This window comes from Schistocerca piceifrons, chromosome 2 (assembly GCF_021461385.2).
Source record: "Schistocerca piceifrons isolate TAMUIC-IGC-003096 chromosome 2, iqSchPice1.1, whole genome shotgun sequence".
In the NCBI taxonomy this organism is placed as follows: Eukaryota; Metazoa; Arthropoda; class Insecta; order Orthoptera; family Acrididae; genus Schistocerca; species Schistocerca piceifrons.
Window position 1 is genome coordinate 384721312 of NC_060139.1, and position 17762 is coordinate 384739073.

The 17762-nt window shown below is 40.6% G+C and overlaps 1 protein-coding gene across 1 annotated transcript in view; it reads left to right on the forward strand.

The window, feature by feature from the left end:
- Nucleotides 1–17762, forward strand: part of LOC124774965 (nuclear pore complex protein Nup214-like) — a 131360-nt gene that overhangs the window by 75411 nt on the left and 38187 nt on the right. The window contains 2 exon segments of the mRNA XM_047249692.1: nucleotides 1372–4728; nucleotides 5546–5631. Of these exon segments, the coding sequence (XP_047105648.1) occupies nucleotides 1372–4728; nucleotides 5546–5631 (3443 nt within the window).

Sequence of the window (17762 nt, forward strand, 5' to 3'; positions counted from 1 at the left end):
GGAGACCGACAGTGCCGACTTCATCTTTCAACAGGATGGTGCTCCACCGCACTTCCATCGTAATGTTCGGCATTTCTTAAACAGGAGATTGGAAAACCGATGGATCGGTCGTGGTGAAGATCATGATCAGCAATTCATGTCATGGCCTCCACGCTCTCCCGACTTAACCCCATGCGATTTCTTTCTGTGGGGTTATGTGAAAGATTCAGTGTTTAAACCTCCTCTACCAAGAAACGTGCCAGAACTGCGAGCTCGCATCAACAATGCTTTCGAACTCGTTGATGGGGACATGCTGCGCCGAGTGTGGGATGAACTTGATTGTCGGCTTGATGTCTGCCAAATCACTAAAGGGGCACATATCAAACATTTGTGAATGCCTAAAAAAACTTTTTGAGTTTTTGTATGTGTGTGCATTGCATTGTGAAAATATCTCAAATAATAAAGTTATTGTAGAGCTGTGAAATCGCTTCAATCATTTGTAATAACCCTGTATTAATGATGGACAGAGAAAGGGGGAGGAAGAGATGGACAGATAGAAGGGGGAGGAGGAACTGGACAGAGAGAGGGATGTAATGAAGAAAAGGGGGGGGGGGGGGGTCGGTGAGAGGAATAGAAAAGGGAAAGATTTAAATTTTATTTTGATGAAACAGCAGAGATTCAGGAATTTATGTGTGTAATAAATGTGACATACACATATGCGGCAAAGCTCTGAACAAAACCAAACTTGGTGCACCTATCGCTCACTATCTGAAAAAACATGCTGAGATTGTGTTGCGAAAGTAAAAGAGAGAGAGAGAGAGAGAGAGAGAGAAGAGAGATATAGTCAGATGGGGGAAAGGAGAGGGAGATATGGAGTTTGATTTTTCAGACCAATCTGATTTGTATTTTCTGTAGTTTCTTTCAATTCTTTTAATTCTATTTTATTTTTAAATCATTAGAGAGTGCCTCATAGATCTCTTCCCCATTCATATCCACCTGAACTAGTGCTTTGTTGACAGTAATTTAAAGTCAGTAATTTATTTGCATATTCTCTTGTTTCAGGTATGCTTTCCTTACCCTTATGAAAGACTTTCCAAGATCACCATTTTAACTTTTCAGGTTTTCAAATCTTGTCTCTTGCTGGTATTTTGTTACTTATTTTTACCTCACTTGATCCTACTTTAATCTAGGGCCTTGGCAGGATTTCCTGTCTCAACCTAAAAAGTGTGATTGCCTCTTTCTCTGAAAGCGTAAGGGTTCTGTACCATTTCTGTATTTCTTTATCAGCACACTTGTGCATCACAAGTAGGTGTTTTTCAGTCTTTATTTCTGTGTAATTAGTGAAGAATAAAATATACTTTGTATTTGACTAATATTTTTTCCTTTCCACAGAGAGAATGACATTTCTAGGTTGGCTGAAAAATTACTGCAGAGCAAGCTGTCAGATACGGATGATGTTGGATCAGAGAACATTAAGAAGATGGTGTCTATGAATAGAAGGGCTACACTTACTGCAAGACAGAAGAAGCTGAGTGCCAAGAAGCAGAATGTGCTTCAAGATCTTTTGATGCAACACGTTGCTTCCCACATTACTCCAATCAAAACTGTTAGGGACCGATTCACTCCTAGTTCCTCACTCCTTAACTTGGCACCCTTTACCACTTCTTCACTGAAACTTGGAGGTATTTTGTCTGGGAGGCCTGTTGCCCAGAACCAAACAGCTACAATTTCTCAATCTTCATTGCTGACAGCACCAAACATGCAGCAAAGGCTAAGTAGTACATTTTTATCAGATAATACAAGTGTTCCCCAAACATTTACCATGGCAACAAATAACAGACCTCAGCAGACAAATCCTCTAGCTTCTTTGAGCAATATGGTGGTTGGTGTAATTAATTGTAGCACTGAATCGATAAGTACCTACAATCCATCTGGTTTTACTAAAACTGGATCTGCACCATTATTTATGTTTAAAGTACCCAATGATACACAAAATGCACTCATGGCCAGACCAGGCACTATAGCAGTAAGAGATGATGTACATAATGTGGTTTCATCTGCATCAAGTTCTCTCCCCTTAACACCACCTGTTACAGGTGTGACGACCTATGATTCTAGCTTGAATAAAGGAATTTCACCTAGTTTCAATTTTGGTCAGTCCATTCAGCCTGCAGTACTTGGGAGAGACATGGGAAAGAAAGAAACTTCTGGGTCAGCTGGTGCGCAGACTGGACAGCTGCAGTCATCTACTGTCTCAATTGGCACTGTTGCAAAATCTGTAACAGATGTGCAGCAGCTGAATAATTCAAATTCACTTATCTCAAAACCAAGTGCTTCAGTGCATTCCTTGTTTGTAAATTTGAATTCTCAGAGTTTTTCATCTAATACTACACTTGCTTCTAAGTCAGAAGTGAACAGTGCTATGGCAGGCATGAACCAGCCAGTGTGTGATACAACAACTGTTACACAGCCAGCTGATCTTGTTTCAACAGCCTCATCAAGGTCACTTACTACAGGATTTGCTTTCAGTGGCAGTTCCCCTTCTGCACCAGGTTTCTCTTTTCAGAAGTCAACTCCAGCAACAGTACAATCATCACCAACTCTTTTTGGAACCAGTTTCTCAAAAGGGAACACTTCACAAGCCAGCAGCAGTAGCAGTAATTTGTCTGAACCAGCCACAGTTACTGTTACACAAGTGTCGCCATTACTTGCCAGCTCTGGTGATAAAAAGACATCTACTTCTGAATCATCTGGCAGCTTTGCATCCTCTGTATCACAGCCATTGTTTGGAAATATCCAAGGAAAGGTTTCAGCACCTGTGACAGCCTTCAGCTTCGGTCAGGTAGCAGTGTCATCAAAGTCAGACAAAGAAACAGAACTATCAAGTGCTTCTCCAACTGGGGGATCTATTTTTGGTTCGCTGCAACAGAAAGGAGTACCTTCATTCAGTTTTGGACAGTCGGCAACAACAGTATCCTCAAGTGCAGTAGAAAGCCCTAAAATGGGTTCTGTCGCTTTTTCTGCTGCTTCCGAAAGTCCATCTGCCAGCTCTAGCACAACATCTGTGGAATCTGAAGAAACTGATCTGACAAAAACTGATACAAGCATTGTGAAACCACAGGCACAAGTATCATCAGAAATTCCAGAGTCCACCTCTGCTTCATCAGTTGTGCCTCCTGAGAGCCAATTATTTTCTTTTTCTCTCTCAGATAAGGCACCTCAGTCACCTGTGCAGAATCAAGCAACTGCTAATACAATTGCTGCTGCTGCTGCTGCTGCTGCTGCTACTACTACTACTACTACTACTACTACCACCACCACCACCACCACCACCACCACTACTAATGCCACTACCACTACTAAAGCAGCGTCTTTATTCTTTGGACAACCTATTTGTAGTGTTGCACCAACTGGAAAGGGAGGAGCAAATATATTTTCCCAAGCAGCTGGTTCAAAGCAAGTGTTCGGAAATTTATCAACAACAGCTAATAGCAGTATATTTGGAACAGGTCCATCTAACACAGCAGTCACAAAAACTCTTTTTGGGTCATCAGCAACAAACACTTCATCACCACCAACAGCAGCAACAACAACATCATTGTTCACTAATGTGTCAAAAAGCACATCTCTGTTTGGTACAGCATCAACTACTATATTCTCAAATACTCCTCTCTTTGGAGGATCCTCTTCCCCTGCAGTTACCACATCAGCACCGTCTCCTCCATCAGGTGATGCACTGTCAGTCATACCTACTAGTGTTTCAGAGGTTTCAAGTACCATTGCAATAAGTACCTCACCTAGCACCACTACACAACCAGATACAGTTTCAGTAGTTAGTGTGTCATCACTTGCAACCCCTGACACATCCACAACTGCTCCATCCACATTGCCTACTCTTTTTGGTACAAATGTAACAAAAGTTTCAAGTTCTGCTTCCTCTGTGTTTGGAACATTGGCAACTCCTGCTGTTGTGTCATCATCAAACCTGTTTGCTACACCATCTACTGTTACACCTACCACGGTAGCTGCTGTATTTGGTGCATCAGCTGGTCCAACAACAGTGTCACCCACTGTCACCACAGTAGTTACTACTGCTACTACTGCTTCTTCTATAACAACAGTATCAAGTAGTAACACTGCTGCTCCTACTGCTACCACTACCACCACAACTTCATCCAGTGTATCACCCATTTTTGGAGGGTCTGCTGTACCAACCACATTGTCATCAATATTTGGTGCAATTAGCATTACAACATCAGCTCCATCATTGTTTGGTGCAGCTGTTAGCACATCAACATCGGCTCCTTCAGTGTTTGGCTCAGCTGTTGCAACATCACAATCAGGTTTTGGAGCAACTACGACAACATCAGCTCCCTCCTTATTCGGGACAAGTTTGCAGCCCTCTGCAGCACCCTCATTATTTGGTCAACCTCAAGTCAGCCAGTCCACCACACCTTCACTGTTTGGCAGTACTCCTGCAACAAGTACCCCTTCATTGTTTGGTGGTAATACAGATAAACCTTCATTATTTGGTGGTAACTCAACACAGTCTAGTACATCTATATTTGGAGGTAAGCCTGTATTTGGACAATCTCCTGTTGCAACGTCATCTTCTGCTTTTGGTCAGACTGCTAACGTATTTGGCCAGAACACAACACCAGTGTTTGGTGGAGGTACTTCAGGGGATGGATTCGGAAGTAAACCAGCATTTGGACAGACAGGGGGCTCCGTGTTTGGACAGACACCAAAGTGAGTAATAAACATTCAATGATTTATGTATTTGTTTTGATTTTTGATTCATTTGCTGATGTTGTTACAGTTACAATTTTTACTGTGAAACAGCCATGTCTAAGAAATCTTTAGTGAATAATTTGTGGCGTGTGTGTGTGTGTGTGTGTGTGTGTGTGTGTGTGGGCGCGCGCGCCTGTGCGTATGCACATGTTACTTTATCAAAAGGTATAAAATTACAGAGAGACAGAATGGCTGGCCAGTACTTTCCAACATGAAATTCCAGTGCTGCTGATTCACATTTTAAAGTGAAAAAACTGTGTAGCTTTCAGAATTATTAGTTCCTTCTTCGGGAAGGAAAGAGAGATAAGTTGGGGAAGGTTGGGAAGGAGGGGCTTGCCATTCAAACCACAGGATGACAAGGGACCACCCGTTGTGAGGTTTCCACACATTACATTATGAATCATTCAATTTGCTATTGTATATAACATACACTTTTCATGTAATTCTTTTATATGAATGATTCTTAATACTTGGAAAAGAAGTTGAAATAAAAGATACAGAAGTGCAAGTGACTGAGAAATTTGTCGTTAAAATTGAAGCAGTGCAGAGTTGTCAGACAACTAAGCTCCTACTGTTGATAGTATATTTAAAGTGGATTATATTGTATTTGTGTATTTATCATTGCGATTTTGGTGTATTATGTATTATTCGAGCTGCAGCAATAATGACGATAACGATGATGATCATAGTCTAGAATTACTGAAATGTGAGGGTAGCTATCTTCCTGTGCTTCATTTTATTAACACTATATTTTATATAGTGTTTTATTTTCCAGATTTGGGTTTGGTGGTTCAACTTTTGGAGGAGGAACATCTCTTTTTGGTGGTTCCAGCACAGCGGGGAATTCTTTTAAGCCAGGAGGTATGATATTGCCCTCTGAAAACTAGTGCACTTTTTGAAATACCTAGTGGTATTTGTGACCTGTTTCCAAAATTTTCATTGTATGGAATTGGAAAAACTTGGTTATATTGTTAGTTTTATGAGCTTTACATTTAATGTTAAATTTATTTCTACTTTTAAGCAATGTCCTCAATAATGGTTCGGCATATTTTAGTGTAGTGTTCTCATAATTATAGGTGTGCAGATTATCTGGTTTTCAAGTTAAGTGCAATATTTTTCTCTTGCTGTCAGCAATAAACAACCTGCCACCTGGCAATAAGTGGCATTTCCATCATTTAAACAACTGCCGGCTTGTTCTGTACAAATCAGAAACAAACTCATTGTTTTCTTATGTTAATTGGCATGTAAGTGTCAATGTAGCAAGTTTAGAGAAATTTATGAAAGAGATGATGCTGAAATGAAAGAATTGTGTTGACATTAAAATAAAAATTGGAATTAATTGAAATATGTGAGAATCGGAAAATTGCTAGAAAACTAACAATAAGTGTCAATTATGATATTGGAATGCAGACTGTTCAGGACATTAAAAAGAATAGGCCTAAGCAGAAAATACAGGATTTTGTGGGGAGATGAAATTCTAGTTTGGACCAACTGCATGAAAAAAAACTTGAAGAGATCTACATTTGATGTATGAGATTCTGCTCTTTTGCAATGGTTTCACCAGAAACGAGCAGAAGGTGTCATTGTTTCAGGTGTGATGTGTGCCAAAAGAGCTAATTTTTTTCATGAAGGTCTAGGGTTAGAGGGAGAATTGGATGCCTACTTAGATTCAGACAGTGTCACAGGATTCACAAACTTACAATGCAAGGAGAGCAGCTTAGTTGAGATCTTGTGGTAGATGATTCTTTCTCGGAAAAGGTCTAGAAATTTGTGGAAGAGGAGAATTTCACACCAGGCCAAATGTGTAATGGTCTGAATTGGAAAGGTCTAGCAATCAGAACCCTCGCTTTTGGAAGTGAAGTTCGTGCTTCTGAATATGAGTCATCTAAAGAACATATTACAGTTTTGTGCACCGTAATGCTTCTGGGAACCACAAAGTGAAACTACTAATGTTTGGAAAAATGAGAGAAGCCCTGAGCATTCAAGAATGTTGCAGTTAAAGATCTGCGTGTGCATTTTTACAACTAAAAAGTAACATGAATGGTTAGTTAAATTATCAAATGCTGATTCCATACACATTTTGTACCACAAGTTTGGTGGCATTCTGGAAGAAGCTGACAATTCTAAATGCCATACACAATATTTTTGATACCTGGCAAGAATTAAAGCCACATACATTAGTTTGATCGTGGAGGAAAATTCTTTCAGATGTAGAAGAAAGTGATTTTCAAGGATTTTGTGATGAAGTAGTAACAGCTGCAAAATAACAAATTTTGCAGTGAGTTTAAATGTTTTTGAACATGTCAATGAAGATAACTTGAATGATTGTCTAGAGATCGACGCATGTGAATCTGGCTTCCAGTTCATGAGTAATGTCGAAATTGTGACCACTGCTTCATAATGAAACAAAGAGGACAGTGAATGTGAAAGTGGGGGGGATGAAGACAGTAACGTTGTCGGTCACTGTGCCTTATGGTGATATGGTAATACTCTTCTGGATTTTATGGTCCAGAGGGGTTTCAGTAAAGTGACAGTATTGCTGCAAGAAAAATTCAAAATGTCGTGTGAAAAAAAGTCAGCTCGTCTCAGAAGCAGACACACATCACAAACTATTTTAAGAAATAAACAGCAGGCTTACAGTACTTATGTACAGAACATGGCTAAACATTTAAACAAAGAATACATGTTTGATAATATCTTGATGATTCATTTTTTTCAGTTATTCATGCATCATCTCCCCGACATTACCCTGAATAATCGGATGTGTACTGTATTTGTCTACCCCTATATCCCATCTTGAGTTTCTTCCAGCAGCTGGTTAATTATTGCTTCTAGTGAGGCTATTACACAGACTTTATTTCTTTTTCATTCAGTCTTGTACCCTTTTGATCTCTTACTTAATCTGTGCTCTTAATTTTTAATGGTGAACTCATCTTCATAAGAACCATTTCTTTTGCTGTTTCAATCTATCTTGCGTTTCCCTTGCTTCAGTAATTTTGGGTAACCTAGATCCATAGATTGTAGAACATATTGCCTTTTACTCTCTCCCCTTCCAAATTATTACATTTTGGTTAAACTTCTCTCAGATATTATGTTAATCAAGCTGCTCATTTCATTCAGCCTTCTATATTTTAGGTGTGTGTGTGTGTGTGTGTGTGTGTGTGTGTGTGTGTGTGTGTGTGTGTGTGTGTGACAAAAGCCTTGTTGGCCGAAAGCTCTGTTTCTGACAGTCTTCACGTTGTGCCTACCTGCGACTCGACGTCTCTGCTATATGGTGAGTAGCAACTATTCTTTGCATAATATTGTTGCATTCCACCCTGGATTTTCCATTGCTTAACAGATAACCTTGTTGTTCATAAACATTGGAAAATCAGTTCCGCATTTCACACAAACTTGGTTCATAAAATGAAACTGAAGAACAGGACAGTCAGATCATTTCTTCTCTATGATCATACAACTGCTATTGTTCTTGTTTGTCTCTGGAAAGTCAGCATTGCAGCATTATTTGGCTTCTCTTGCATATCACCTGTCTTGTCAGCAGGAAAACCTTTAACTCTCCATCTGAATCCCATGGTTGGCTGCCCTGACATCCATCTGACTTTGATGATGAGTAATCACATGGCCAGGGTTGCATAAATTCAGTACATGTTCTCTGAGTCCTTGCACCCTCATGGCTATCATGTTTTGAACAGTCATATGTATCATTTTTTTAACCAGATTCCTTAACCCTTAGCTTTACTTTTGGGATGATTTAAGTTTGTTTTATTACCACAAGACTTTGTGCAAGCTTTTAATCCAAAATCAGTTGTAGATAGCACAGTTTTCATCTTGAACCTCACTGCTTTGTAGTTTAGCATCCTCTTTCATTATGTTGCATCTGACTACAAATGATTTACAGTAATAATCTCTTCTAATAAACATGCTCTGTGATGTTCAGTCTGTGAATGCAACCTAACCCCCATTGTTCAAGAGCACATATAGTTTGCTAGCATTATTTCTCTTGAGCAAGGTGCATCGAAAAATTAATAGAGAAGATTATTTAGTTATATAAAATAATTGATCTTCAGGTATTACCATTATTAGGGAGAAACAGTAATATAACAGAGATTTCACAAAGACTAAATTTGAGTTAGACGTCATTCAGGAAGCTTCACCAATAGCTCAAATGGTGCTTTGCTGATGTATCGAATTCATGTCAAGTTGGATTGATGGTGCAGTTACATATAATTTGGTAGGGCTTTGAATGCTAAGCTTAACAACAATCTGCCTTGCATTGTTTAATTCATAAATTTCGGGCATATTACAGTATTTGAGAGTTGTAGCATCATGTTTTAGTACCTGAATAGTGTAAAATCACGTAGTCTCCTTCTGCCGCCAAGTAGTGTGTCAGCAGTGCGCAAGTAGCAGCATTACTGCATTTACTAGGCAGGCTTGTATTTTAATAACTGTTTAAATTTTGTGTCTAATTGTTTGTGCTCTCTGTAGAATAGTTCAGACGTTCTTTGCACAACAGTATTTAGCATGGATAGGGAGTGCGACTGCTGTGTTCGGATGCAGGCTGAGTTGGCATCCCTTTGCTCCCAGCTTCAGACAGTGTTGGCTTTGGTCACACAGCTTGAGGCTGTTGCTAGTGGGCATCACTGTGGTGGTCCGGATGGGGGTTTGTCGGGGATGGCCAGCTCATCCCATGCATCCCCCGATCGGACTACGGCTGTGGCTGCCCAGGATACTGCCCACATTGAGGCTGACCCCTCACCAGTGGTAGAGTGGGAGGTCATGTCGAGGTGTGGCAGGGGGCGAAAGACATTCTGGAGGGCTGAACAGAAGGCCTCTCCAGTTTGTCTGATGAACTGGTTTCAGGCTCTGTCTCCGGCTGATACTGATCTTCAGCCGGATATGGCTGCTTGTCCTGTTCCAGAGGTTGCCCCTCAGTCTGCAAGATCCGGGCGGTCACAGAGGATGGGCTTACTGGTAGTTGGGAGCTCCAGTGTCAGGCGCGTAATGGGGCCCCTTAGGGATATGGCTGCAAGGCAGGAGAAGAAAACCAATGTGCACTCCGTGTGCATACCGGGAGAGTCATTCCAGATGTGGAAAGGGTCCTTCCGGATGCCATGAAGGGTACAGGGTGCACCCGTCAGCAGGTGGTCGCTCATGTCGCCACCAATGATGTGTGTCGCTATGGATCGGAGGAAATCCTCTCTGGCTTCCGGCGGCTATCTGATTTGGTGAAGACTGCCAGTCTCGCTAGAGGGATGGAAGCAGAGCTCACCATCTGCAGCATCGTCAACAGGACTGACTGTGGACCTTTGGTACAGAGCCGAGTGGAGGGTCTGAATCAGAGGCTGAGACGGTTCTGCGACCATGTGGGCTGCAGATTCCTCGACTTGCACCGTAGGGTGGTGAGGTTTCGGGTTCCGCTGGATAGGTCAGGAGTCCACTACACACAGCAAGTGGCTACACGGGTAGCACGGGTTGTGTGGCGTGGACTGGGCGGTTTTTCAGGTTAGATGGCCTCGGGCAAGTACAGAAAAGGCAATAGCCTCAAAGGGTGCGGGGCAAAGTAAGGACATGCGGAGACCAAGCAGCGATCGGTATTGTAATTGTAAACTGTCAAAGCTGCATTGGTAAAGTACCGGAACTTCAATCGCCGATAGAAAGCACCGAAGCTGAAATTGTTATAGGTATGGAAAGCTGGCTGAAGCCACAGAGAAATTCTGCTGAAATTTTTACAAAGGCACAGACGGTGGTTAGAAAGGATAGATTGCATGCAACTGGTGGTGGTGTGTTTGTCGCTGTTAGTGGTAGTTTATCCTGTAGTGAAATAGAAGTGGATACTTCCTGTTAATTATTATGGGTGGAGGTTATACTCAACAACTGAGCTAGGTTAATAATTGGCTCCTTTTACCGACCTCCCGACTCAGTAGCGTTAGTGGGAGAACAACTGAGAAAAAAATCTGGAGTACATTTCACATAAATTTCCTCAGCATGTTACAGTCTTAGGTGGAGATTTCAATTTACCAGATATAGACTGGGACACTCAGATGTTTAGGACGGGTGGTAGGGACAGAGCATCAAGTGACATTATACTGAGTGCACTATCCAAAAACTACCTCGAGCAATTAAACAGAGAACCGACTCGTGGAGATAACATCTTGGACCTACTGATAACAAACAGACCTGAACTTTTCGACTCTGTAAGTGCAGAACAAGGAATCAGTGATTATAAGGCTGTTGCAGCATCCCTGAATATGGAAGTAAATAGGAATATAAAAAAAAGGGAGGAAGGTTTATCTGTTTAGCAAGAGTAATAGGAGGCAGATTTCAGACTACCTAACAGATAAAAACGAAAATTTCTGTTCCGACACTGACAATGTTGAGTGTTTATCGAAAAAGTTCAAGGCAATCGTAAAATGTGTTTTAGACAGGTACATGCCGAGTAAAACTGTGAGGGACGGGAAAAACCCACTGTGGTTCAACAACAAAGTTAGGAAACTACTGTGAAAGCAAAGAGAGCTTCACTGCAACTTTAAATGCAGCCAAAACCTCTCAGACAAACAGAAGCTAAACAATGTCAAAGTTAGCGTAAGGAGGGCTGTGCGTGAAGTGTTCATTGAATTCGAAAGTAAAATTCTATGTACCGACTTGACAGAAAATCTTAGGCAGTTCTGGTCTTACGTTAAATCAGTAAGTGGATTGAAACAGCATATCCAGACACTCTGGGATGATGATCGCATTGAAACAGAGGGTGACACACGTAAAGCTGAAATACTAAACACCTTTTTCCAAAGCTGTTTTATAGAGGAAGACCGCACTGCAGTTCCTTCTCTAAATCCTTGCACGAACGAAAAAATGGCTGACATCGAAATAAGTGTCCAAGGATTAGAAAAGCAACTGAAATCACCCAACAGAGGAAAGTCCACTGGACCTGACAGGATACCAATTCGATTCTACACAGAGTACGCAAAAGAACTTGGCTCCCTTCTAACAGCCGTGTACCGCAAGTCTCTAGAGGAATGGAAGATTCCAAATGATCGGAAAAGTGCACAGGTAGTCACAGTTTTCAAGAAGGGTCGTCGAGCAGATGTACAAAACTATAGGCCTATATCACTGTCATTGATCTGTTGTAGAATTTTAGAACATGATTTTTGCTCGCGTATCATGTCATTTCTGGAAACACAGAATCTACTCTGTAGGAATCAACATGGATTCCAGAAACAGCGATCGTGTGAGACCCAACTTGCTTTATTTGTTCATGAGACCCAGAAAATATTAGATACAGGCTCACAGGTAGATGCTATTTTCCTTGACTTCCGGAAGGCGTTCAATACAGTTCCGCACTGTCTCCTGATAAACAAAGTAAGAGCCTAAGGAATATCAGACCAGCTGTGTGCCTGGATTGAAGAGTTTTTAGCAAACAGAACACAGCATGTTGTTCTCAATGGAGAGAGACGTCTAATGACGTTAAAGTAACCTCTGCCGTGCCACAGGGGAGTGTCATGGGACCATTGCTTTTCACAATATATATAAATGACCTAGTAGATAGTGTCAGAAGTTCCATGCGGCTTTTTGCAGATGATGTTGTAGTATACAGAGAAGTTGCAGCATTAGAAAATTGCAGCGAAATGCAGGAAGATCTGCAGCAGATAGGCACTTGGTGCAGGGAGTGGCAACTGACCCTTAACATAGACAAATGTAATGTATTGTGAATACATAGAAAGAAGGATCCTTTATTGTATGATTATATGATAGCGGAACAAACACTGGTAGCAGTTACTTCTGTAAAATATCTGGGAGTATGCGTGCAGAACAATTTGAAGTGGAATGATCATATAAAATTAATTGTTGGTAAGGCGGGTACAAGATTGAGATTCATTGGGAGAGTCCTTAGAAAATGTAGTCCATCAACAAAGGAGGTGGCTTACAAACCACTTGTTCAGCCTATACTTGAGTATTGCTCATCAATGTGGGATCCGTACCAGGTCGGGTTGACAGAGGAGTTAGAGAAGATCCAAAGAAGAGCGGCACGTTTCATCACAGCGTTATTTGGTAAGCGTGATAGCGTTACGGAGATGTTTAGCAAACTCAAGTGGCAGACTCTGCAAGTGAGGCACTCTGCATCGCAGTGTAGCTTGTTGTCCAGGTTTCGAGAGGGTGCGTTTCTGGATGAGGTATCGAATATATTGCATCTCCCTACTTATACCTCCCGAGGAGATCACGAATGTAAAATTAGAGAGATTCGAGCATGCACAGAGGCTTTCCGGCAGTCGTTCTTCCCGTGAACCATACGCGAGTGGAACAGAAAAGGGAGGTAATGACAGTGGCACGTAGGGTGCCCTCGGTCACACACCTTTGGGTGGCTTGCGGGGTATAAATGTAGATATAGATGTTTTACCAAATTCTAAATTAGAGGTGATTCTCTTGATCTGCCCACATGCTGTGGGAGTTTCGTAATTATTAAAATGTATTCAATGCTTTCTGTCCTTCAGTACTGCCTGAATTCTTAGAATGTAAAGCAAGTCCATCTATCAGTAATTACTTGGTTTTTATTCCAAAAATCAGTTTTCTGTAATTATGTATCACTAATCACTTCTGCTGATTTTGTAATCTCTACGTGGTACAATTGAGTAAAATTGATAAATGTGTCAATAAAATGTAGAATACAATTTTATCGTTTGTGAGTTGCATTGCTCCAAAGAGATCCATGTGTTAAGTATGTCATGATTCAGTCATGTTGATTTCACGTTGTGTGATATGTGAAATGATTTGAGTTTCTCTTCCATCATTTAATGTTGCAAGAATTCTGTGTCTCACTAAAAAGTTGTCTTATGGTCATTCTTTGAGGATATTTTTCATCACTGCCAAACCAGTGTCCTACCTTCAAAACAAACAGTACATTCATACTGTGAATTAATGTCTGTGTGTTTCACCCTAGTACCAGATCTGTGTAGGAATACCTTTCTTTCTAAGAACAAAGCTTATACTGCTTTTCATGGTGACTAGTTTTTCATATGGTCATTTGGAAAGCAGCACAGTCTGTTACAGTTTTGAAATGTTATATGTTTTTGATCCTGGTGTTATATTTATGAATTCACTCAATAACAGAGTGACTGTAGTGTGAGGCTGTTATTAGCATACCTAATGTTTTAAATGTTCCCTACATCAAGTTCAAGGATGGCTGCTAGGTATTGTTGTTACAGCTCTTTTCTATGCAATGAATACTTTGTGTCAACATGTGGAATTGCTCCAGGTAATTATTTAATGTAACATCATTAAGTGGAAATTAGTAAAGTAAGCTAATTTTCTAATGTTTTATCACCAAAATCACACTTACGTGGAAAACAATGTTGCTGAACTCAAATGTTTGAGAATATATCTAATATGTGAGTTCTGATTAAAGTTCTTGTTAATATGCACACCCAGGAATTTTGAACAGTTTTACATATTTCCTTTCTCCTGTACTGTACATTTATTGATGATGATATAATTTGCCTTGTACAGAAGTGAATGAACTTTGTTGTTCCTAAGTGACAGACCATTTACTGACAACCAGTCAATAATACTTTTGATTATCTAATTTATTGCTTCTTCTGTTGTTGCAGCTTTGTTGGGTTTAACTATGATATTTGCACCATTGGCAAAGAGCCCTATTTCTGCTTTGTCAATGTAGGATGGTAGGTTATTTATATGCAGAGTGTAACCAATAACTGTTTACAACATACTACACCTGTGTCAAGAAAGTTGAGCCAAACAATTTGATACAGGACACTTGTGTATCAAATGGCCTACAGGAACCACCTAAGCTACAGCATATGTGCATCACATGATATTTTCAATATTCTCTCACTCTCTTTGCACAAACTATTAGTCCTAGTGAAAAAATGAATATAACCTCATTTGTAGGAAATTTAATGCAGTTTAATTTTGTACTGAAATATGTTTTCCTCGATGCTGTGGTTTTCGATCAAATGACCGTCAAACACACTCCCATCCCCACACTAATGCCCCACAGGTCAGAATTTTTAGTATGTTGTTCACGGCACTTCCTTCTACGCACTGAGTGAGGTGGCGCAGTGGTTAGCACACTGGACTCGCATTTGGGAGGACGACGGTTCAATGCCGCGTCCGGTCATCCTGCTTTAGGTTTTTCGTGATTTCCCTAAATCGCTCCAGGCAAATGCTGGAATGGTTCCTTTGAAATGGCATGGCCGACTTCCTTCCCCGTCCTTCCCTAATCCGATGAGACCGATGACCTCACTGTTTGGTCTCTTCCCCCAAACAGTCCAGATCCAAAACTCCCTCCTACCACTGTACAACAATTTGTGACTACAAAAATTATTTCCAATAGTCAATCTCTTTTGGACTTCATTAACTGGATAATTACACTGCCAGAGAGCAGAGAGAATATTGAAAATCTCTCACAGTGAATATGTGCTGTAGCTTGGATGGCGATTGTAAGGTGTCTGCATAGAGAGAACAGGAGTGAAGGTCAGCCTTTGGGTGTTCAGAAGAACCGTTGATTCCATATGTTGACAGTATGTCGATGACTGACAGTCATGTCATCATCTTCAGGTGCTACTATATGTGATAATGTGTTTATGTGCTGCCTGGAGTCCATCTGAGTGGAGTCAAGGCAATGAGTATGCATAACAACATAACTTGCAGCACCTGATAAGGATGACTGGGTTGGTCATCAAAATATTGTGCGTAAATGGAATCTGCAACTTGGCTTAACAACCAAAACATACCATTAATATATCATGCCTAGAAAACTTGAGAGATCTAGAACAGGTGTGATCAGAGAAAAGAGTCTTTTGGAAACCCAGTACTAATTTGCCCCATTCAGAAGATTCACCTTGAGGGCTGCAAGACCTATCAAACTTGATCCTTTGTTTTCTCTTCCTCCTCCTTCTCCTTCCTCGTCTTTTCCCTTTTCTCTATGAAGTTGGCACTGTTATACGGTTTTGGTGATGCTTATATGTGGTGACAGTTGGTGGTTGGGTGCCCTTCTTAACACTACTTTTGGAACGGAATTTGTGTGCCCCCATATGTCTGCATCTGCAGTAAACCCCCATGCTCATATTTGAGAATGTTTTCTAAATATTTGTGTAGCATGTATTGGAGGTGGGTTGTGTTTATCAGACTGATATTTGCTTAGTTGGATGTGGAAAACTGTCTAAAAACTACATCCAGGCTAGTCAGCTCACCGGCTCTTGTAATTAATTTATGAGGCATATTCGATCCAGGACAGGCTTGCCTTCCCAAATTCGAGAAGTGACGCTTCAACACTCTTGGCTGTGTGGGTGGGTATTACTCTTGTTTTCTGTCTGTTAAATATGATGTGAATGACTTGCTACCTCATAAGCTGTAACCTTTAAGTTTCTCCAAAGGAATGCTGTGATTTGCACAGTCAAATGGATTAGACAGATCACAAAAAACCCCAATCGGTGAAGTCTTTCCTTCAGGTATTTTAATATATGGTGAGTGCAAGATTGTGCTTTCTGGAGTCATGGAGGTAACTTAAGTGTCAAAGGACGTACAGTGCTGATGGTGGCACAAAGTGGATGCGAAAACATGTATACATGTTGCAGATCAGTGAAAACATTTTTGTTGTTGCTGCTGGTGGTGCTGCTGCTGCTGCTAAACTGTAATCAACTTGACTTGGGAAGCAAGTAAATGAAACGATAAAGATTTTAATTGCCAAGTAGTTAAGATAGTGTGTACGTAAATTTAGTTAGTAAGTAATGTTATTACAGTATTTAGTGTATTTGTTGAAAAATGTTCTCTCTGAAAACAATTACTAAATAAAATTATAAACATATACTTACCATAAACAATAAAAATTACAGACGGCTTCAATTTATAGGTGGCAGACCTATATGTATACCAGCAAGAAATAAATGAAATATCACTTCTTTCACCTATATCACCAATTTGTAGATTAAAAATGCCAACTTGCAATGTGATTGGGAGTTCGCATTTAAATCTTGGTTCCCACTATAATTGGCTGGGTAAGGCCATTCACAGGTCAGAAGGAAAGGGCATACCATCCCAAATAGAAGCATGCCTAGTAGATCACTGTGGTGTTTGGAAACACCTGTGGATTGAGAACAGCTTTACACTTTGTTCTCATTAAATCAATGCTCTGTTCCATTGTTTTTTTTGCACACCTTTTTTTCTCTGAGATTTTTGTGTTGTGAACGTAATGCAGAAAATAGTGCTCCAATGTACAGCTGTTAATTTTATAGCCAGCCGGAGTGGCCGTGCAGTTCTAGGCGCTACAGTCTCACTGTGGTGTTCGGAAACACCTGTGGATTGAGAACAGCTTTACACTTTGTTCTCATTAAATCAATGCTCTGTTCCATTGTTTTCTTTGCCCACCTTTTTTTCTCTGAGATTTTTGTGTTGTGAACGTAATGCAGAAAATAATGCTCCAATGTAAAGCTGTTAATTTTATAGCCGGCCGGAGTGGCCGTGCAGTTCTAGGCGCTACAGTTTAGAGCCGAGCGACCGCTACGGTCGCAGATTCGAATCCTGCCTCGGGCATGGATGTGTGTGATGTCCTTAGGTTAGTTCGATTTAATTAGTTCGAAGTTCTAGGTGACTGATGACCTCAGAAGTTAAGTCACATAGTTCTCAGAGCCATTTGTTAATTTTATAACCGTACAGGAGCTTACATGAGTGTATAGTGAAATGCAGGCCTTTTTTGCCCCCCTCTCCCCACAAAACCCAGTTGCAAGGTTTTTGCAATGATTACTCTAGTAAAATGGTACCTTGTTGAGAGAATGGCTATTTGTAAATAAGGGAACAGTGCTATAAAACAAACAAAAAAAAAACACACACACACACACACACACACACACACACACACACAAAAGGATTATCCACTTAGGAAGGGGATATTTAAAAGACTGAGCAATTTGGTGGAGACTGCAAATGATGATAATTCTAATCATAATTTCAGCAGATATTCCTAATTTAATTGCTTGAAAACC